General features: G+C 38.7%; 1 protein-coding gene across 1 annotated transcript; it reads right to left on the minus strand.

Annotated features, from left to right (window-relative positions):
- Positions 1-28: 28 nt before the first annotated feature.
- Positions 29-21,108, minus strand: slc7a8a (solute carrier family 7 member 8a). Its single transcript, XM_067522737.1, has 11 exons — positions 20,142-21,108; positions 14,187-14,391; positions 11,323-11,474; positions 7,449-7,574; positions 6,571-6,724; positions 6,022-6,145; positions 5,683-5,786; positions 4,957-5,053; positions 4,454-4,603; positions 3,473-3,650; positions 29-2,716 (listed from the first exon to the last, which is right to left on the minus strand). The coding sequence occupies exons 1-11, from the start codon at positions 20,272-20,274 to the stop codon at positions 2,556-2,558; spliced, it is 1,584 nt and encodes a 527-aa protein (XP_067378838.1). The 5' UTR covers positions 20,275-21,108; the 3' UTR covers positions 29-2,555.
- Between the last annotated feature and the right edge of the window lie 3,216 nt (positions 21,109-24,324).

The following is a 24,324-nucleotide window of genomic DNA, read 5'->3' on the forward strand; positions in this document are numbered from 1 at the left end:
GAACAAAGGAAATGTGAAAAGTGTTCACTTATGTTTGTTTATATTTTATTCTCACCACACTCACTTTCAGCATATACATTGACATTTCAAACACAAAAATAGACATAAGTTAGAGAGGCATGTCAGTCAATGGCTCTCAGTTCAGTGGGTACACTGTAAAAGGCAACATAAAGACCAGTGTGCCCACAATATAGAATACAGACAATTTATTCTGGTGCTTCAATTTATTGCTAGGAGAAGAACTGCTTATATTATCAGTATACATGATGATTGTTGCAACAAAGAGAATATGCACCACAATGCAGTTGTCTGTTTTGGTCTAAATTAAAGCAAGAAGTAGAGGTTGCAGTTTTTCAGTTTATGCTCAGCAAGAAGAAAGTAGAAATTAGGAGTATTAATGCTTCTTTAAGCAGTCAGCCGTGCAGAAAGAGACTAAAATTGTGATGGAGCTTTATGTTGCAGTCTGCACATTTTACATCGTCACATCACACAGAATTGCAGCATTTATTTCATTTCTGAGGTGGAATCTTTTTCAGGCTTCATTTATGTGTTGGTGCAAAGAAATCTGAGGTTTTTGTTAAAATTGCGACTTAAGTAAATGAAAATACCAAATGTATTTACATTGTATGAAATGATTGCAAAGTAGAATAAAGCTAAAGAACATCATTTTGTGTGTAAATAAGGCCCTGAATTACAAATGTGAATATTAGTCAGTGGTTTTTATTACTAAGGGACAAAGTCCAGTCTGTCATGACATCTGTGTATTCTGTAAATACACTAAACACTCGTCATTGTACATATAAAGACTTCCAAATCACCCTGTTCCACAAAGTTTAACGAGCAACAAAGTTTTTGTTTGTTAGTTAGAATTAGTCAGCATCGGTCATTTTCTCTAATATTTTGGGGTTTGGGTATCTCCTGAGGAAATAAATATCTAAAAGCACCAAGTATAGACATTAAGCACTAACCGACTGAATGTCAAAGGCAATCAGTCAGAACTGTTCAGGTTTCACGGACTGGAGGTTATAGGCAGTGTATGTAAGGAAAAGGCAGTGAGGATGCCCTGAGACACTAATAGGTTACAGAAAGAAAAGGGACATTAAAGTATATAATGTGTGTTTATGTTCTTTTTACCATAACACAGAGCATAAGTGTAAATACGCAACTATTAGTGACAATGCAGAATGGGTTAATTCACGGGTGCATGTCTAAGTTTTGTGCCTCTATGAGTATTGCACTAAAATCTTCTAGTGAGTTGTATGAATCAAAACATATTTTATGTAAAGCTCGTATTTTTACAACCTAAATAAAGCATAAACATATTTAAACACAACTAGATGAAACTGCAAGCTACAACAATGGTTCAACTGCTGAAAAACAGGTATGACAATCAGTGTTTTTTAAACATACAGGCATTCATGTGTCGGTGTAAGGATTTGCATAACAATGCAACCCTGGTGGTGAAAACATGTCTTTTCTATTTATTCTCTCTACTTATCAATGTCTATGCTGGACTTGCAGTTTAACGGGTTAATTACTTTTATAGTGTCCGTACAAGAACTCAACACTATCAAGCTTTTCAAAACAGTTTTTGTTGCTTTCATAAAAATAAAAGACTAGTCAAAAGTATAAGGATTAACCATCTCTTTGCAGCAGTCGTAAAATAGGTGTAATGACACTGAAACATGGGATGTATTCATAATAAACCAATTAACATAAACTGTGCACCTTTTACCAATGATACGCATCACATATCAGCTTTGCATTTTCAAGAGTGATAAGTAGGTCCAGATGATTCTGATGTTGAATAGAAAAAAGAATATTAACCAAACCAAAATTAACATATTAAAACTAAAATAACAACAAAGGCAAATAATATAAACAATTATAACAATTACAAAAAAGTTTAACATTTTGGAATTACAGTCACTTTTAAAAACAAAATACTACTTTGTGTACTTCACAACATGAAATTACTTTGTCTGAATGTGAATTTCTGCTTTTACAATCATAATACAGCTTTGGTGTGTGGAAAGTATGACAATGCAACATTTACAATGTGGCAAACAAAAAGAACAATAAAACAACTGTGTAGCCATCACAGTACAGTAAGTGTCTTTTAATAATAATGAAAAAAAATACTAAAAAATAATGCTCTTACAGTGTGCAGGGAGTGTGTCGAGGATGGTGATGACGATGATGAAAAGTAGAAAATTGTTAAACATGTGGAGGTGTTGGAAGGTCTTAACCTTTCTTTATTGCACTTTTGAGGGGCCCCAGACAGAAGAGTTTGAGGTGACATACTTTAAACATCTCACACTGAATTTGGCAGAAATAATTGATTGATACGCTGCTAAGACCAGAATACAAATATTAAAGACAAGATGCTGGGGCACAAGTGTTAATCAGTAAATCCATTACAAACTGTGCTGCATGTTTGAATGTGTCTTTGTGTGTGTGTGTGTATGTGTGTGTGTGTGTGTGTGTGTGTGTGTGTGTGCGCACCCACATGTTCATCTGCATATGTCTGTTTATTTCAGGGAGGATAAAATACTTCAGCAGTCCGCTGACTTGTGGTTGTCTTCGTCCCCCTTGGACAGAGGAGACATGGCCTCCTTGATTTCCTCTCCTTCTTCTCCACCTCCGCTGCTGCTGCTGTCACTTTCAGCTGGGTAAACAACAACACAGAACTTCTGGCCCAAGTATGTCATTTTCCCTGGAAGAAAAGAGCGACAAAAAGGAAATGGCTTTTATAGCACATATGACACACATGATGTAATGATTGAAGAAAAAATATTTTTACCCGGATTTATGTTAAGATAAAGATCTTAACTTAAAGATCTCTAAGTTAAAGAAGTTCTTTGATTATTTAATTAAATCAAATGTCATACAAATATTTAATAATTACTAGCAATGCTTTGCGTTTAAAATGAAAGTACAGCATTTAAAAACAAATTACATAGTACACAGTAATTTACTTTCTTGCCATTAGTGAACATAAATTAAAAGATCACTACCACTATCACATCTGCTTAAGTGAGAGCCAGAAGCCGGTTAGCTTAGCTTAGCATAGAGTCTGGAAAAAGGTGGAAACAGCTAGCTAGTTCAAAAATATAATTGACAGCAAGAATAAATCCAATGCGTCCCTTTAAACATAAACATTTTTATTTTTACATTTCAGTTTGCATAACTGTTAATTAGTGAGGGGAAAAAGTGGTGGTAGGTGCATGGCCAATATTTTAAGTTTGGAAAAAGGCCAAGCCAGCTGTTTCCCCCCATGTTCAATCTTTATGCTAAGCTAACACATACAGTACTGTAAGAGTTTTTTTAACTATTCATCTGACTTTTTGCAAAAATCCAAATCACAGAATGTCAGATCATTGCTCTTACTTACCTAGTAAAATCTGACAAATAACCCATTTAATTAAACCAACTGTCCTAACGTAACCCGGCCTGTGAAAAGCTAGCTTACCAACAAAATGGTGAAAACATTGTGGTTTACTGTCCCAGTAGACTCCCAGGAAATAGACGGGGACACCAGTCAGCATGATGGCCAGGCCGATGCCACACACTACAGGCTCAGAGTAAAGGGAGAAGATAAGCAAGAAAGCCCAGAAGATGAGGTAAATGACGGGCCAAATCAGGCTGATCTGGAAAAGGAAACAGGGAAACTCATTATACTCATGTAGAGAATCATTTGGCTTTTACCTGACATGCTAATGCACTATACAGTAGAACAGTCATATATTCTTTGATAAATGTTGAAATATTATCAACAATTCACAGCAGTTTTGACAGTATCTGGTTCATTTTAACTGATGTGTCATTGTTTCCACAGCTGTATTAGCTAGCACGGATATCTGTGAATGTTTTTCATATTCCTCTTTGGGCAAACTTTCCTTGATAATACACCTCTTTCCACCACTATAGAGTAACTCTTAAAACAGATGACTTTCGTTGTTTTTCCAGTAGGTTCCATAATTCGCCTTGTTAGTACAGCAAAGTCTGGAAAAAAAATCCCTCCAGATGGAGAATTTCCATTTTTGAAACAGGTTTATGATCAGATATCAGAGTCTACTGGCTCCAACTCTGTTTTCATGCCAAATGGAGCACTGGGAAAGTTCTCCTCATAGTTATAACTGATTTCAGAAAAGATTTGGAATGAAGATAAAACATTTAATAATAAATAATGAATTATTCTCTCATGCTCTTCTGGTACATCTCGAGAAACTAATTGGATACTTTTTTTCTGCTTCAGTCATAATAGTTGTGATTTATGCATCATTTACGCAGGAAGTATCATATTTCATATTAGTTTTTATGCAACAGTTACATTTCTAGAAAAAATTAAATGATCACTTTAATAAGGACAGGGTATTTATTAAAAAGATCACACAGATAACCTGCTAATGGTTTAGCAGATGGACACACACACCATATTGTATAAACACACCTTAATTGGCCGGTGTATGTTTGGCTCTTTAATACGCAGCACAATCTGCCCAGCGACGGTGACTCCGTAGAAGAGGTAGTTGATGAATCCGACGTAGTTGATGAGAGTGTACATGTCACTGGTGCACAGCATCAGCAGGGTGGACAGGCACTGGAAAATGATAAGGAAAAAAGTCAAAGAGATGATGTTGGATAGGTTTTAGTTGCTGCGTTCTTACATTTACATTGATATTTAGTTGTGTTGGAGATGCTTTAAACCAGAGCAGCAAAATGAGGTACAAGGCATGCAAAAAATCTAAGTTGAGGAGAAAACATCAAAGCAAAGTGCTATAAGAATTGCTTCTATTTCATGAGATGCAAGTGTAAGAAAAAACTGATTGGAGTTAAAAGATAAGATTCAATTTTATTGCAAAGAGCAGAAGATTTCTGTTTGTTCTTGTTGAGATCTTACTTTAATGGATGACAAACGCTGACCTATCTGATGAAGATAATCATATTACTCACAGTGAAGAGCAGAGCAGGGATGGGAGTGCAGCGAAAAACATGAATCATTGCCAGTAGGCTGGGGAGGTGGCCCTCTCTGGCTCCAGCAAAGAACAATCTGTGAAAGATGAAGTGAGTTAAAGACGTCTGCAGGATCACCACTTTACATGGTGAGAAGGAAAGGCTAATTGTGGATTATGGATTCAGTTTAGAGAAGGATGAAAGAGAGAAGGAAATTTATTAACATGAATGTTTTTAGACAAAAGATGGAGTGTATATTGATTTATAAAAGGAGACACAAAGAATCTGATTAGAAGAATGTTTGCTCTATTATCAGCAAAAGCTGTGAGTTAGATTTTTTGAAAATGCACAGTTTAAATATTTTCTGCAAGATGTAGCTGATTGCTCTTCTCTGTTGTTACTGAAGAGTGGTGTTTCCCTGTTTAATAATTGTTTTTAACATTTTGTTTAATCCTGAAGATGTACAACTTTTCTTTCTTTAAAAAAACACAAAAGGTACATAAGAAGTGTGAGATACAACACACAAAATACACTGCAAATAAAAGAGAGAGGGGCATAAGAATAAAGTCCCTTGCTGGATTCAAAATGTTAGGCTGCACACTTCTGACCATTAAGCAACTGTGACACCTCCAGTTCACATCAAACGCCAAATATCATCTCTATATCATATCATATAAAATATAATACTCTGTATTTGCGTAATGCATCAATATTGAGATGACTAACCGTGATGAGGTGAAAAGGGAACCGTTGACGCCCCCAAACGTGGAGAGAGCCACAGAAATGGGCATGATCCATGCCATGACTCCCAGTAGCTTCTCCCCAAAGGTCTGTGACGGAGAAAGGTGAAGGTTAGAGTTTGAATGTAAGGGAGAGATGGGGGGTAAAACACAGATACATTCTTGGAAGCTTATTTTACCATGTTTTTAGCTTGATAAAATGAGGGAAGTCTAAATTTGACTTGAACATTGACCAACATGGACACTAGAGGGCAGTCTTTCTACAACCAAGGTGTGTCAGAATGAAGTCTCAGCACCAACCTGCTTCACACTCAGAGCTACTTACCACAGCAACAGCATTTGAAGCGAGCAGCTCCTGAGGGCTCATGGCTGTGACGTAGGCGATGTTGGCAAAGACGTAAACGAATGTCACAAGGGGGATGGAGATGAATATGGCACGAGGAAGGTTCCTGGAGATGATAAAAAGCAGGATTTAGTTGGCATAAAGCAAAGGAGGCACGGGGGTCTTGTAGTGGGAATTACAAAATATGGAGACATATTAAAGAAGACCAAGGCTGTTAAAATAGAGGATTGTTAAAAAAATATTCAGAGGACATTAAGCAATAAACAATGTTACGCAGTGTTTGAGAACAGAGGGCAGGCATTTGGAATGACAATAAGAATTTCTCACATGCCACGTTGAATACGTTTCAGAGCTTTCACAAAAGTGATTAGGGATTAAACTAGGAAGCTTAGTTGCTATGTGACTGCTAATCGCCGAAACTTCGACGAGGACTTTTTAAATTACCTGCAGTATGTTTCCATTAAAAATAGGGTGTCTGTACTGTGACAAGGTGGATTTGTAACATATGCGAGGTAGACTAGAGTGTCTTACACATAAGGGTCCACCAGCTCCTCTGTGACGTAGTTGAGGAAGTTCCACCCTCCGTAGGCGAAGGAGCCTTGAAGAAAGGCTAAGGCTATCAAGCCCACATCATAGTCTTGGAAGGGCTCAAAGGCATTGGCTGGCTCCAACCAGTAATACTCTCCTACAGGTGGGGAAGATGCAAAATAATTGGCAGCATTTTTAATTTGGTGCAGCAATCATGGATTATTTTACATTTCACTCCGAAAATCCTACATCTTTTCTATCATGAGATCATCTATTTAGAACAGGGGATATTTTCTATGGTTCCTATGTTAACTTAAAACGTCTTTCCTAACTAAGTGGGTCTGTTCCTGAACATGTGCTGCTGAGGGGGGCAAACGGTCTTCTCTTTGTGTGAGGACACCCAGTTGAAAACCACCATCTAATATAGTGTGTGTAAAGCAAGTTGTAAAACACATTCAGCTAAATCACTTTAAATGAACTTTCACTGGGGTCCCTGACTTTCGCTTATCAAACACCTAAGATTAGTGATTCACACACATTTTTCCATTTGTCATTACATTATTCCTCAGATCCCTTCACAATGGACGCGTCTGCTCTGCTCTTTCACAAATTGTCCCACATATCAAATCAAATCATCCACTGAGCTTTTCATTATCATCACACACTCACACAGAAATCCTCTTTTTGTTGTTTCAGGGGCCTGCTCTCTGTGGCCCCTGTAATAACTGTCCCTCAGTCATGTTTGGACATGAAATCCACACAGGCATGCTTATGTTAGCAGTATGAGTTTAAACCAAAAGGGGCCCCAACAACTGACCCGTGAACCAAATGGCCGATAATGTCCCCAGTGACCGCAAATGTGGATGCACAGATGAGCTTACCCTTGCAGATCTGCACCAAGCCCATGATGATGATGAGGCCGAGGGCCAGCAGCTTGCCAGCAGTGAAGAAGTCCTGCACCCTGGTTGCCCACCTCACGCTGGAGCAATTCACCCATGTCAACAGCACTAAACATACAAAAAACAATAAATCACATGGCTAGGTTAGCAATTATTTCACTCATTAAAATCCAGTCTACTGTATCAACTCATATGTCCCCTTCTAAGATCACATTCTCGCCTCTTTATCAGCTAATTGTACCTTTTCAATATTTAGAGACATTAAATTGAGGTTGAAATTTTGATGGCTCCAGTTTGGTTGGCTGCATATTGTGACTTTAAACTGATTGTACTGAGAGTAGTACTATTATATTATATGACATGTCATGTGTGAGTCATTCAGTGAAATTAGTCAGTGATGAAACGTGGTTTGCATGAAAAGCTGTCGCTGCATATTTTTGTAGAAGCAATGCTTGTAAATTTGCCCAATAGAAGTTATAAAAGTAGTTAGTCTCTGATAAACCCAACAACCTTAAGATTTATTGGTGGAATGTAAACTCATCTCAGATAATCACATAATCACTGCTGGTTAATAATTCAATATTATAACACTAGCACTGGCAACTTTTTACATGGTTTGAACTGTCTCCATACATATTTAGAACAATAATATACAGTACACACTTTATACATTCTGGATATGTTTTTTACATTTCTGACAACCTGTAAGTTGTGATTTTGTTTGTTTTGTTTTAATGGAAGCAATTGCTTTTTAATTTAATAAGAGAAAAGGGGCAAAATGCAGGTTACAGCAGGTTTCATTTATGATTCCCTACTCAAAGTATTCAAATAATGTCAATATACATTAAATGCCATCTAGGAAGAACAAAAATAACCAAGTCTTTGAAAATGCTGTTCAACTCATTCCAACTTATGGCTGAGCTTATGAAATGATAATAGGTTTGATCAGTCCTGCTGGGTACAACAGGCCAATGGGTTCAGGCCAATAGGGTGCCGTTAAATAATAGGCCGGCTTTGACTCTGTGGGATTCATCACATTAAATAACTCTGGGCTCAGCTGCCACTGTGGGGAACAAAAGCAGATGCACATGGCCAGACCTGCATGTATAGAGACACACAAGACCAGGATCAGCACACTGAGCTTGTTTGTAGAAGGTTATGGTGTTTTTAGGTATGTACGTTGGTGTACTAAAAGAGGGTGGAGAGAGAAGAAGTTTGGACAACAACTGTCTGGGTTGCAGCAGACACACACACACACACTCACTAAAACACATTTTTTCACTGCATTGTTTAAGGAACTAGATAGTCTTCTTACCCACGCACTGAAATACAGTAAGAACAAATGTCTCTGTTTCTCGCCATCTTTGATTGACAGGCTGCGAGTAAACACCTGGCGGCACATTCTGTGGGGGCTGCTCAGCTGTCTGTAAGCTGAGGATTCAAAATGTGTTGTGTATGTCTGTGAAAACTTGCTGAGTTAACTATACGCTTGCTGGAAAACAAGCCCTCGTGTTGTGTCATCTGGAGGAAAAGAAATACTGCGGGGAGGAGCCCCCCTCATGTTTGTGAAAGGGTACACCTCGTAAAACCTTTCGCCAAGCAGGATGACATGACTAGATGGGTGACCAACTGGCAGGATCTGGTTTGATTCTGGTTTTGGCTGGACTTTTAGGTAAATACAGTTGTAAACTGAACACTGTCTTATAATATTCTGTCACAGAGATGTCTCCACACAGAAACAGATAAACACATGCATGCAGCCCCCATAAAGACCATGGGTTTGGGTTAAACAGCTAACCTCTCACCCATTTTTCTACTGAACAACTGCAAAACAAGTACAAATTATCTTGAAAAAAGACTCAGCAAATTTTTGCTCAATAATTTAACTGACTCAACAGAGACCCTACACCATTCTGCTGGCTAAGCCTTTCAAAATCAGCGAAAAACTACCGGAGTGAGGCAATAAAGTAATCATCTACAAGCACTTGTATGAATGAAGCACATTTGTTTTTATGCTACACATGAAACTGGAAAGTAGGTCAATCCTCAAATACTGATGCGAACACCAAAGGCATTTAGAGAAATAAATAAACAGTTTTTTTTAGTGTGCAGGATGCATCTAAAAAACACAAGATATTTCTGATGTTTGGTTAAAAGATTGGTTTAAAGGACACAGTTCACGAGTCATTGAGGGGACAGAGGGAATCATATGTTGTACTGTGAAATTCCTTGATGCAGATTTTAGGCTAGAAAAACAAAACCTACTTATGACGCATATGGTGAAATGTTGTATCAACTGTTCCTGCCCTTATCTTTACTTCACCAAATCTCATGCAAAACATAATCAGAGAAGCCCAAAATGTGTTGCCGTCATTTATCGGAAAATAATTTATTGTTGCCTGTTCCATAACTCTCTAATGTATTCCATCCTAACCTTACCATATCTTGTGCATAACATATTCAGAGATAACCAAAGACAGCTGCTCTTGCCTTTTTATCTTTGTTATATGGTTGCTAAACACTGAATGCATCATGTAACTGCAACCTGACTCATGAAATCTGATGGCACATGAAATCTGTTTAGGAGAAGAGATTAAGTAGTGGATTTTCTCATTTTCTCTGTATGAATGCGTTTGTGCATATCTCTCCTCATGGAAGAATAAATAGAGAGATGACAGAGGTAATTTTTGCACAGATGGTTCTCCAGTAAATTTTAATACAGAGTTCAGTCCATACAAAACCCAGTGGTTATTGAATACTATTGGAAATTGTAAATTACATTGTTTGAAAGGTCAAACAAGGACATTGAGAAACAACAATTGTTTTATAACTATCTGCAAGGTTTGCTTCATGCACAAACACACTAACCCTAACACATACACAGGACAAAGCAGGGAGAGGCACTGAGATAGAGTCATTTTCCCTATCCCTAACCCCAACCCTCAGAACTAAACATCTAACCCTAATCCCTAATCCTAATTTAAACCTCATTTCTAACTCTAACCCTCAAACTAGCCTTTAAACTTGTTAGGACATGCAAAATATCCTCACTTAAACAAATCGTCCTCACTCATTTAAAAAAATACTTTTTTCTGGCCCTAAGTAGGTAACAAATACACACGCACACACACGACTGTCTCTCTCTCTCTGTCTGAGGGCTACCTGCAGTATTTGACCACAGTATGTGAACCTCCTTGAGGGAATCACCTCAACCTCTGTCATTTCAGCAGAAACACATTCATCAAGTTGTCTTGACAAGTTCACACTTTCATTCTAGCAGCATTTCTTTTTTTTCTTCTCCTCTTCATCACCTTTGACTGAGGGTTAAATAACAGAGGAGCTCCTTTAAAAAAAGGAAGTACATAGTAAGAGACAAACACAAACATCTTTTATGATGTGCTGGCAGTTTTTTAATATGTAGACCTGTCTCAACAAGCACACTTTAACAGAACTGTGTGTTGTTGATTTCTCTAGTACTGTGGTGCATTGCATTCACCTTAAAACAAAACAAAAATAGACTTTATCTTAATATAGTAATACAGAATTTATAATCCAGAGATAAAGTCTCTAATTTTATTTTTCTTTGGTGAATGCAATGTACCGTCGTACTTTAGGCGATTGTGTTTTTCTATCTCCACACTCTTAACACCACACTGAGCCACAAAGCCTGTTCAATAGACAGCATTAAAGTTAACAACGGGAGGACGGTTTCCCTTAAGTGGAAACTAGACAATAAAGAAGGAAGCTTTAGCTGATAAGGTTTTTGCTTGTGGTGAATATTTCTGTCATGAAATATCTTACAAGCTCTTCAATGTGTTTGTGCCTGCACACATGTCGAACATGACGTGGTACTCACAGAGGCAGACGGCTGCCAGCAGACGCAAGCCGTTTTCTGGCGGAAGGCAGGTGGGGAATAGAGGTTGTAGGACGTAGTTGGAGAACGTGAGAGCAATCACAGCTTGGTTGGTTGGATAGATGACCAGCACGGCGATCCACAGACGCAGGAACCTGAGAGAAAAAGGAAACAGCGTGGTTAGATTACAAACACAGAGGCATAAGTGAAACAGCAGAGTAAAAACACAGGAAAATACAACATGTACCGTAAACTTTACATCCTGCCATTTAAACAGGTTATGTTTGGTTGAATACAGGCCAAACATAAACTCTCTTTCATACTATTCTTAGTCTCTATTGATCCTGCAAGCTGAATCCACTGTCTTATGGCTACAACAAAACTTACTTTGAATGGACTTTTGTTTTATAATACAAGACCAAAAGTGGTGGAGCCTTGTAGTGCTCTAGAAATTTGTAAACAAAAGTGTTTCTGTTAATAATTATTTAAGTTACTTTAATTTAAAAATTCCAAACATATCCTATGTACAATTTATAAATTAAGAGGATCTGCCACTTTCTGTTTGTTAGTTCAATTCTTTTTTTTGGCATTAGAGAAACAATGTTTGGTTGTTTATTTACACCTTACACCCCTCAAGATGTGGGGAAAATCACAAACTGTTTTAACAGACAACTCAACACCATACCAACATTTGTGTTGTTGGCCTACTTACTGTCAGCTACACTCACCTGTAATTCTCCTCACAGATTGTAGGTGCAGTGAAGCTGCATTAAGGTCAATCAGCTGTTTCTGTTTGACAGCAGGTTTAACTAAGGTGACTTATTCAACTTTTCAACTGTAAAAGCTGCCAGTAAGTAGTAATTTAATCATTATCAGATATGACAAACATCAGTGGTGAAAGTAACATTTCCCAATGCAGTACATAACTTATAACATTAACTTAGTACTTCCTGTCCTAAGTTAATGTACTAAGTTAATGTGCTTAGTACTAAGAATGGTAGAAAACTCAAATACACAGCCAATCAGCAGACTGACTTTAAAATAATAAAAATTATTAAATCACTTTTCTTATAGTGTCCTTTTATGTCCTGCTCTAACAAATTACATTCAGTGACCTCTTGTAACCTGTGGCATCAATTGTGACTTTATTGCAGGTTAGGGGTGTAACACACATTCATTGTGCTTTGTACTAAACATTGTCCTATCAGCTTGTCTTTGAGTGAATGCACAGCTTACAAGCTATTCTTTTGCTACAGGTTCGCCGCGGCCCAGCTGTGACAACATCTGTGCACTGTCCAAAGTCCTTATTTAATTTTATGACTCTCTGTATGTCCTTTTATGTCTCCAAGGGCATTCTCTTGCGTTGGAGAATGAATTGCCCCTTGGGGGACAAATAAAGTTGAACTCAATCTTGAAGGTGATGCAAGCGTTTCCGTTTTTCCAGTTATTGAAACGTAAACACAACTGCATCCAGGATAACATGCAGGACAACAAAAACAAACACACCTTGAACACGGCTTATTTATGCTGAAAAGAGGGCACAAGGAAATGGTGTGGCCCCAACACTTCAAACCACCACACGCCATAAACTACAAAGTCTCTGAATGTTCATTTCATTGATGTGTATTGATAGCTACTCTACAAAGACACAAAAATAATCATTGAGTGTTTTGTCTGGTTGAATTCCTCTCCCGAAATACCCCGATTATATCTATTCTTGTGATAGTAGAAAAACAATGGTCTAATCTGTGTTTACAGTCCAGGTAGAAGCACAGTGTGTGTTAATACGCTAACAAACGATATTGTTTTACTGGGAAATTAACATAGTGTGGTTCCCAAGCCTTTACTGTTAGCGGCAACACCTTAAAGCTAACCATTCACGGATGCTTGGATCATGGCTATGGGAAGAAGGTTAATTCAGGACAGCTCCAGTAAAGTGAAACTTTGTGACTCACTTGGTTTTTTGTGTGTCTATTTTGTACAAACTGTATAGGTTACTACATATTTTATTAGTGCATTCTGTGAGTGACTGCCAGCTACTCTCCCCCTGCTTTGGTTCAAGATCTCTGACCTACATTGGAAAGTTAATCTACCAAGATAAAGAGAAGAATCTAGACATGCTCACATACAGTAAATTAATTTTTGAATGTTTGGAAAGCCCACTTCCCTTATTTAAATCTAGACCTTCAATGTAATAGTGCCTTTGACCCAGGTGAAGTTGGGGTCTCTCAAATCCCACTTATCTAACAGCCAAGACAAAAAACAAAGCACTAATGGATGCACCCTTTGTGCAATACTAAATCAATACGTTAAATAACCTCTGCTGGTTTTCCTTTTTAAAATCATACAGTAAATAATGTGTTTATGACTTCTAGGTCAAACCTTGTACATTGCAAAAAAAAAAAAAACCCTCCAGCAAACATTACAAACCCACATTTTTTCCTGTACATTTCCCAACTAATCCTCCCCCTACTTCCTGCACAGACAGGGGAAGACCCCCTCACCACCACCCTTTTATTTTGGTCATATTTAGCCAGTTTGTGGTAATTGTACACTAGGTTTTTACAGTTTTGTCTGTTCTGGTCAATAATGTTGGTTTTTAGTTATTTGCTTTGAACCTTAGGTTTTGGGTAATTTAGTTTTTATTGTTGGATGTCTTATATCCTCTTTTGTCTTTTTGTGTGTGTTTGCGGCTCATGTCTGCTTTAAGCCACGTGATGTCTGCTTGTGGATGTATTGTGTCTGTGTTTGATTATTTTGTGTTTACTGTTTGTCATTTTATGTCTATTTGTGGTCATTTTGCAGCGGTTTTGGATAGTTTAGGTAGATGGCTGGGTTGTCTTTGTGAAAGCGTAGTCTATGCTCACCCAGCCAGTCCTCCAAAAATGTCTTTGACGTAGGAGTAGTCTCCTCCTGATTTTGGGATGGTGACACCCAGCTCAGCATAGCACAGCGCTCCAATGGCAGTGATGAGGCCTGTGATGATCCAGACTATCAGGGCCACGCCCACTGAGCTGGCGTTTTCCATTACTCCCTTTGGACTGACGAAGATACCTGAGCCAATAATGTTGCCTGGTGAAAGGAGGATGGAGCAGAGAGAGGTGTCAGGTTTCAGAACAAATTAAAGAGATTAGTTAGTTCAAAAGATGTCGGCATTCATCAGGCATGGAGTTTAACACTAAACCATCTTGTTTGGTGTGTCTTGCAAAACCTTTTGACTTTATGGAAGTCCTATATTGTAGGAGCATACAGATCGAAAGGACGAAAGGATCTGCATGTGTTTTAAAAATAATATATACATTTTTTGCTGTTTCCTGGCATTAGTCAGTTTCTATTAATTTGAGTATGAAGTCTAAATTAACACTTGCATGAAAACTGAAATAATTGTGCAAAATATGTTTTTTTACTCAGAGTTAGAAGTGAAGATCATTACCACACAGTATGTGAATGAATTTCACAGCTAGAATGACTGGTACAAAGTGAGAGACAGAAACAAATTGAGGGAGTGAGCACAGTTTGAACAGTGATGAAGCAGACAAAGTGGGCAATCTGCTGACTCAGCACAGGAGGAGATGGAGCAGGGTGAATGAGTGCAAAGAGGGAGGAGGGATCACAGGTGGATTTCCTGACATATTCAATGAGCATCAGAGCGGCATGCAGTTTGCACAGGAGATAAAACATGGAGACGTCCAGGTCCAACATGAAAGAAGGCCCCTGAGAGTCAGAGATTCAGAAGTCTCCTGCTGCAGTGTCCATACTTGGAACCTGCAGCCAATAAAAAACCGTCAGCATCAAAGGTTGAATCATAACAGGATGATTGGGTGATAGGATGAGTGAGAGTACAAAAGTCAAAGGTACAGTCTCAACCTTGCAGCTACACATCCAGGTTGATACAGTACATGCTGTAGTTTGTTGTTCCCAGTTTCTGTGAAGAATTCTAGCACGTTAAACCATCTCCTTGGGAACAAGTAAACTCTAAGAGGCTTTGTTCACTGCTTCCTAACATTTTAGACTGTACCATTTGTTATCAGATTGGAGGTTTGAGTCCTTCAAGAGGTGACAAGACTTCTGTTGTAGCTTTAGGCCTCTAAAAATGTAAGAGACAATGACATGTAAGCCATTGTGCCGAACTGAAGGAGGACATGCAAATTATTTCATCATTAACAGATTCCATATGTATCACGTTCAAGTGCGTACAACAGTAAAACAGTACCACAAACAAAGCGCCCCTCCCCTGATTATGTTATCATTATGTCAGCAGTGGTCTTCGGTGACCTTTAACATCTGAGAAAAGCATCCATACATTCATTCTGCAATAGTCTCTGTTGCTCGTCCCTGATTTATTTCGGCAACACAGGGTTTGATAAACTAAAAGTAAGAGTCTGGCTGTGGATGAGGTCCTGTTTCAAATGTTTTAATAAAGATGAATGGGCGCTTCTGAAGGAGAAAGCTATTGTGCACACTTGCATAATGTGTGTCTCTATGTGCATGATTTGACGTCAGCATGTGAAAATAATGCTGACTAATGCGGAATCTTCAGTTTTCCTGTTCTTGCAGTTGTTTTTACATCCTTTTGTCTTCAGCCAGGCAAAAGGGGGAACTTTTTAAAAATGTACTGCTGCAAAACTGCTGGCGCTCACTTGATCTCTTGATCTCGAACAACTGTGGTTTTGTATCAACTTTAGGAAGCATTGAATATTTTGTGTTATCTATTGTTTGTCAGTAGATCTGTCTGATCTGGACTACTTCTTAGGCCATTAACAAATTTTATATTAATAATTTGCCAACTTTAGTGACTAATAATTAGATCTTATAATGACAAATGTTTGTTACGTCACTAATGTCTTCAGATTACTTCCTTTCAACTGACAAGCTCAGAGAACAGAAGGAATGTGACTTTTCCTGGGAATGCTGCATGAGGGAATAACTTATTAACACCGATTATTTTAGCTCTACTCAAAAACAGGAGTTAAATAATAAATAATACCTTACACTGTGTTTGTGTGATTCAACTCTTTGAAATTAATGATTTGTATGTTAAAACTTTTGCTGCAAAACCAACACACCTACATAGAAACATCCTGCACATTGATTTTGTGAAGCAAACACTGCTCGTGTCTGACACACGACAGGAGCCACTTTTAACAACCAACAGCAGGCTATGACTATTAACACACGTGTGTTTGCGCTGCACTAATAACACTAATCAACTTTTATAGAACCTGTAGGATTAGTTCTTGCATTTCCTCCCAGCGTTAAATCCTTGTTCAAACAGCCACCAAGCTGAGGCAACCTGCTGCTTGGCCCTCAGCCACTGCCTCATAGAACCTGCAGTACTGTGTGTATGCATCTGTTGTTCCACTGAAGTAATTTATGAGACACAGAGACAACCACTAATGTTAGTAGTGCATTAAGGCAATTAAGACAAACTGGTGGCAATTCTGGCTTCTTTGTGTTGTAGATCTAGTAATCAATATTTTTGCCAATTAAGAAATTAGACTCTACAGTTTAATGTCATTTTAAAACCCCAGAAAAAGAGATGCAGCAGACCTTTGGTTGTTTGTTAAGCATTTAGAAGGCCACATTTTATTTTATTTTAATTTTTTTTTTGCCCTTTCAGCTTTTCCTTGAAGAATTATCACGCTTCCTTCCGGATCCTCTGCTTTCCTCCCAAAGCCCAAAGACATGCAGTTAAGAGTAAATGATGACTGGAACGTGACCGGAGATGTAAATATTAAGAGTAGATGGCTGTCTGTCTCTATGGCGGGCCTTTTCCAGAATGTACCCTACTCTCACCCAGTGGCAGCTGAGATCAAGTACTGGATGACCGATACAAAATGAGAAAAAGAAACATATTGAGTGAGCACAGTTGTACAGCTGCACAACTGTCAAACCCCCCAGAAGTCTTAACAGGATAAGTGGTTTAAATGATGGTTGGAAGGATGGAAAAAAATAAAACTAAACTCGATATTTATTCAAAGATTTCAGTGTGAGTCTATGCAGCAATGCAATTTATAAAAGATATACACTGGGCTACAGCTCAGGCATGGCTAAGCCAGGAGAGCTAATAAAAAAGCATTATCAGGGCGAGGCCTGGTTCCAAGTGGCCAAAAGTTCATTTCTAATCCCAATTCTTGGCTTTGCACGTTTCTAGATTTATGTGTGTGTGAGTGAGTGATAAATGCCTGTACTGTACAATAGACCATAAAACTGTCTGAAGTCCCCTTGTGCTCAGCTCTTTTCGTGGAAACCCAGCAGGGCATGTTCACAGCCAAAGGATCAGACGAGTCACCTGACTGCACGTCCCTCTGGCGCATGACAATGAGACCTGAACGAGCGTGAGTGAGCGACTTGGTCAAGGATAAAAGTCCCAGCCAAGAACAAAGAGATGTATGCACTCTGTACGGCCATAAAAATACTCCAACCTGGCTCACGAGCGGGTTCTTAACGGTCGGCTGATGAATGGAAAGTCATAAATATATAATTTTTCAGTTATCTAAAGTTGCTGCATAGATTAAGTCATGTGTGGGGAAACTAGCAGCATGTACACGTATATCTGGCCTTGTAACCTGATTTAATAGATTTTTAGTGATGTGTCAATATTTGCAATCACCTGAGAACATGATTATGTTACACTATGTGTGTAACTTGAGTTCTGTGCTTCAAAGAGCGGAGCAGAAATTAGTCCTGTTCAACGAAGCCACAATTATTTAGGGAGTATAGTACAAACTGAGAACGAACAAAGTCAACATTTCAGAGCCAAGGTTGTTCCTCATCTCTGTTGTCTCCCTGTGGGATTTCTCATACGTTTACACGCTCTCTATCTTGCTCTTCTTTCCTCCTGTTACCGTGGAAACACTCTGTCCTCTTCATCCTGTCAAGGTCAACACAAAGACCCACACACTCTTCAGGCCCACCTGGACAAGCTGTGCCATATTTCCTCCCTGTGTGCGCATCGATCTATCTGTGGTGTGATGGTCTTGTCGCTTCATGTCAGCGGTGAGTGAAAATGACACCTCACCACCTTTAGCTGAATACACTATTGTCACTGCAGATATGTTAATAATTACCATTGTTACATATATAAGAACCTTTATGCAATATTAGCTTTTTTTAAATAAAAATTGTAATTAAGCACAATAACTGTGCTACTAGATTGCTTTACTTTTAAGCTACTCAATTGTGAGACATTGCCTTTTGTCTTTTTTTGACATAATTTTAGTATTTTTTGATTTTCTGACATTTTTGCTAACCAAATATGATCAGCGAGTTATTTAAAAGATATTATGTTGAATATTGATATAATTGTTGGTTGCAGATCTGTAGGTACAAAAATCATCGAGGAACTGAGAGCATTAATTTTCCCGTTAGAATATAATTGAGACATTTTATTGCAGACATTTAAAGCTAGTCGTACATGTAAGTAACCACTGAAATTTAGAATGAGTATCACCAAAACATAATTTCAAACCCTCTCACTGAGACCAAGAAAGTCATGCGAGCCAACAACTATCTGTGAATGGGCTAATCTTTTGAGAATCAGAGATGAGGGAGGGTGGCGCCATGATCATCATCCTCACAGACAAGGTCATAGAAACATGATGAAAGCTGCACTGATTAACAACTGCTGTGGTGACACAGGGTACAAGACTGTTGCAAGACCCAGAGGGATCTGGTTTTATTTTACACCAACTTATTTTTACAAACAAACCAGGTTGTGTCTTATGATCATGTGTGTGTGTTTGTGTGTGTGTGTGTGTGTGTGTGTGTGTGTGTGTGTGTGTGTGTGTGTGTGTGTGTGTGTGTGTGTGTGTGTGTGTGTGTGTGTGTGTGTGTGTGTGTGTTTCGTTTGGGGAAGCACATACCTAGACTTTATGCTCCTCAATTATCTACTGTGAATGCTGGAGCACAGTAATGATATCCTAATCTTTATTATTATTATCATTGTGACTTCAGTCTTCCGTACGTGTTTTGGCGCCTACTACTACTACTTCAGCATACTTCAGCAAGAAACACAGTTCAAACCAAATGTTTCAGCTTATAAAGGATTGTTTGCTTGAACACAGCTTTTGAAATATCTTTTATACTTTTTATAATGACGTCATAGATAACATCATCAATGACATCACACTTTTTTAAAACTAACTGGCTTTGAAATTTCCTTTGAATTTCCTAACATTCTAAAGCCACATTTCGTTTCAACTATTTCAGCAAAAAGAGTTCAGCTTTTTTTCAGCTTTGCATGGAAAATCCTTTCAAAGCATTCACAGTGCATTTTCTTTTTGGACATGCTTTTTCTAGTCAAACCTTGAAATCCAATCCCAGCGTAGTATTTGGACCCGGATGAGAATATATGAGAACACTGAAACAAGTGCCACAGGTGACTCTCCCAATCAATCACACTTGGTCAGACACGCAGGCCACCTGGGGGTTATTCTACATTCATCTGTGGGCAAACACTAAACACTAGTTAGGAGTCCCCAATGTACAGTCTACACTAATGTACTCCAAGGGCTAATAATTTTCAGGGACAAGAAGGTGAAGTAAAGTTTCCAAGCTGTAAAAGGTACATATATGTGCTGAATAATGAGTAGAGCTATTACCACAAGGGTAAAAATGAAGAGTACACATGTGGCCTACTAGAGCGTGACAAGCCACAGTACCCCTAAAGGTACAACATTTTATTTTATTTTATTTATTTATTTTGCCCTTTCAGCTCATCCCATGAGTTCAGGGTCGCCACAGTTTGGCACAGTGTGGTACAACCATGTCGCTTATTTTCTGAGAGTGTATGAAGAGATGCTTTCGTAGTGGCCACTTACCGACAATAATACCGCAAGCGCTCACAAGCCCGATTTCCTTCTTGAGCGCAACTGCACCTCCGGACGCCTTTTCAGCACTAGCATCCTTGGCTGAGTCTGACCCACTGCTCCGTTTTCTTGGTCCGTCTGTCATTGTGATGGTTGGACTTGGCTGACCCTGCTTTTCCGATGTTTCGTCTACTTTTCCCCCTCACAGCTGCTGAAGCTTCTGGTTGTGCGTAAAACCTCGTTCACTGAAACCTACAGTGCCTTTATCTGGTGAGGCAAGTGATTGTTATTGCGCAGTCAGCAACTTGTGAAGACGACGATTCCAAAAAACAGCTCAAAACAAAACCAAACAGGGAATCTGTATATATTTATATATGTATTTATATAAATATGAGTAGTTCTCAGAGCACCACGTTTACGCAAAAAGCTGACTTTGATGCGTCTTCAAGGTCTGAGCATCTAAGCAACCAATTGTGCTTTCCGCCAGCGTCACAGGCTACAGTCTAAACGCACTTCAAGCCCGGCTGTCGAGCAAAAACATATTCCAATGACATTTCCTAAAAGTAGAAAAGGTAAAAAACGTAGTCCTGATCAACAGCAACGGAAAAGTCTCTCAAAAACAACACAAATCTGTCAGTTTCCTTGATCCAGGTATGAGCTTAAGAGAAAAAAGCATCCTCAAGCAGAACTGGATGATAAGGGAAAAATACTCTAAAGTCGTTCTGGTTTGCCTCATAAAAATACGAACGGTGCTCAGCTTAATCAAGAGAGGCTAGATTTGAGTAAATATACATGTGAGTACATTAGCGCCGCCCCTTTTGCCTCCCCCAACTACTCAGTTGAGTTGTTGTGCCGACATAAACCCTTTAACCAACCCCTCCAACGATCAGCTGCTCCACATCCACTACTGCTGCTCCCACATGCAGAAACAGGGCAGCTTAGGGGGTCAAAAACGCTTTTCCTTCCTTTCTCTTTCCCTTGTGTCTCCAGCACTGCCTCCCATGGTCACTGCACAGACACACTCACTCATTCACACTTATTATTTACGAGAAGCCAGAGTCTAAATTTAGCCCTTTTACCAAGACGTCACCACTCACTCTGTCTGCTGCAAGACTGCTGGTGTGTCTCCATCCTTATGTGTTCACATTGCATAGGATAGAGAAACTCTCTTTGCCCTAATTGGGTTTTTTTTTCTACCCAAAAAACCATATATAACCTCTACCATGCTCTTTGAGAGGAGTTGATGTCCAACTGTGACCCTAGATTAGGAAAAGAACAAGACCACCAGCCTAAATGTCTGCACAAAAACACTAGTTTTGAAATATTTTCAATAAAGATTTGTGAGTGTGTCTGTTCTGACCACAAACCAGTAACGTGAGCATTTCTGTTATTTCAGCATGAGAATTAATTAATCTTCTGCCTTTGTTCAAATTATCTGCTGTCTGTCCTAATAAACTACCTTAAATTGGTTTAAGGGCATATCTCTAGTGTCTCCTCATATCACGAGTAGTTGTGAAACAGAAGTTATTTCTTCATGATGATCAATATGTAGTATATATAGTGCAATCTTTTTTTTTTTATATATATTTTTTGCTGTGTCAACAGTTGCAGGAATGAAAAAACCTGTTAAGATGGCTGTATTTATAGTTTACACATGGCCACACTTTGGTTTATGTTTAAACACTGTCATTTTTCATTTGGTTGTCTGTATAAGCAGGGACTTGCACAGAGGCTTTTTTATCCTCCCTTTTTATTGAATATTGTTGCAACATAAAGGATGTCTCTTAAAAGGTCAAACAACTAAAAGTCCATCCAAATACTCAGCTCACGTCTTTCATGTCTTCTCGCATGCTTCTCAGAGAAAAGCTCAAAGCACAGCAGGACTGGAAGTAGTTGAGAGTCAGCATAATGCTCAACAACACACCACACATGCTTTTAGGCAGGAAGAAAACTCACAGTTGTTGAAAGCTACTTGTCAAAGTGAAATTCAGACGGGACCAATGTCCACATGGCTCGACCTCTGTCTCTGTTATCGTTCACATTCTTACTTCAGCCATTCTGCAGCCAGCCACATAATGTCCTTGGACTTCACTTCCGTTCGCTATCACCTGACCTCCTCTGGATATCCACATTCCTCTTTCCTTGTCACTTCTCCCACAGTGAGTTTCACCCATGTATTGCTAAAATTTCCAGGTCTTTATGTCCACTGTAGACCTGATCTCCTGACCAGACACATGAGGGTTATCACTCTTTGGCACAATGTAGTGACAGAAATTAAATCCATGACTGTGTAGTATTTGGTCAGGAATATAAAAATAGAAAGGCAGAGGGCCAAGTACAGAGCCCTGGGGTACCTCATAGACTGAACAAACTGAAGGAATGGGAAACTGAATTCTTTCACATAAGTGCAGGAGCACAACCAGAAACACCAAATATAGCCTCGTGAGCTGCACATTTTTATTTTCTTAGAGAATCTTAGAAGAAGAAAATTATTTGCCATTTTTGTACAAATGAAGTTGCCATAGAGTGTCAACATGTTGTCAAAAACAAATCCATGATTATGTTTAGCAGTAGACGGACACACTTGTAATTCAGTACACACTCGTGGCTCGTTAGCTTCTAGTTTTAATTTTGTAACTTTTGTTCTAGCTTCCTGCAGGCCTGTTTGAGAGCTTGTGTTTCTTTGGCAAACCAGACCTAGAACATTTTGAGAAAATAGCAGAACTGGTCAGGTCCCTCCTGATATACTTCATCACATACAGTGGTGGGGATGAAAAATTATTATAAGACCTCTGGGATTTAGATGGTTAGGACACATACAAGTCACATGGCAAGGAAGGAGACCATATCAATAATATAGATCTGGTTATTATTCTTATGGTACATGCTGTGAAGGTTTCTTTTGCTGGAAATATTCATGAAGCTAGGACACTGTCCATAAATCTACCAAACTCTCTGATCATATTCTACAGTACCTGCCAAGTGATAAGTGCCTGTTGAAAACAGGTTTTTTAGTCTCTTGTCAAAATTGTTTAGTAAAACAAGATCATGTCTCTTTAAAAAGGTCAAAGGACTCGGTGTCCATCCAACTTTTCATATCAGTCCTCTTCAGCTAAGATCTATGTTCTTTCATCTCAGAGAGATCAGAGATCAGTTGAACTGCAGAGTCCATAGAAGAGGACCTGACCTAAATCCTGCAAGAGAAGTTTCACTTCAAAAAACATTTTTTTTGGTATCATTTCCTTTGACTTCAAAGGAAACCTCAGATTCACCTGAGCTAGCCCAGTGCTTCCTGAGGAACTGTTAAGGGCAGAAGTTATGTAACAAAAGCTACTAATCTCTTCAAAAATGAGCAAGGCAGTGTTTGTATTTGCTGATTGGACAGAACAAGGGAACCTTAATCTCCTCAGCATATACTTTGACTAGACAAATACAGAGCTCATGTCCCTCAGTCACTTCCTGCAATCAAACTACTGAACCTGTGTTTCATGTGCGACTGCTCACATCCTATAGACTACCATGAGGAGGAAGTATGCCAATAGCATTTGTCCTCTAGCTTATGGATTGTTGCAGAAAACTTACTCTGTGACAAACCAAAGTTTATTATGGTTACAATTCTTTTTTCAGCCATTTAATGTTTACAAATGAGCACAGTTAGTGAGTGACTTAGTGAGTGACTACCAGCAGCTCTGTCTTATTAAAACATGAAACTCTTCGGACCTTGTATTAACAACAGACCTTATTCAAGCAGCAAACATAAACCCTATTCATAAATGCCACTTAGTTTGGGACAAATAAAAATGGAAGTGAACCCATTTCCGAGTTTTTGGACTTGTTCCTGCAGTATAGCACTCTAGATGTCCCATACACAGTACAGGATGCAACAGGATCGTAACCAGAGAAGGCCGTAACCACTGTAATAAATGACAGTTACATACTTTTACATATTTTGCAATGCAATTAAAAGGATGCTTTCAAAAATGAGGCTGTAGTGACTTTTCGCCTCAAAGACCAACAACAATCAAGTATTTATTATTATGACCCATAATTGCAGCTGAGTGTTAGGCTTATAATTAAGTAGCAACAGCAACATAAAGACAAAACAGTTTGCTTCCCATTGTAAAGGGATGATGGGGCTTCTTAATTGCATCACTGCTCCATATCATTAATGGTGTGTTCTACAGCACACTTCTGT

This window comes from Channa argus, chromosome 12, assembly GCF_033026475.1.
Source record: "Channa argus isolate prfri chromosome 12, Channa argus male v1.0, whole genome shotgun sequence".
Classification (NCBI taxonomy): domain Eukaryota; kingdom Metazoa; phylum Chordata; class Actinopteri; order Anabantiformes; family Channidae; genus Channa; species Channa argus.

Bases quoted from the DNA above. Each gene is read 5' to 3' on its own strand.
- slc7a8a (XM_067522737.1), bottom strand. From the start codon at position 20,274: ATGACAGACGGACCAAGAAAACGGAGCAGTGGGTCAGACTCAGCCAAG. The intron at 14,392-20,141 runs GTAAGTGGCCAC...TCCTTTCACCAG, and splicing joins CGCTTGCGGTATTATTGTCG to GCAACATTATTGGCTCAGGT. The intron at 11,475-14,186 runs GTGAGCATAGAC...TTTTTCTCTCAG, and splicing joins ATTTTTGGAGGACTGGCTGG to GTTCCTGCGTCTGTGGATCG.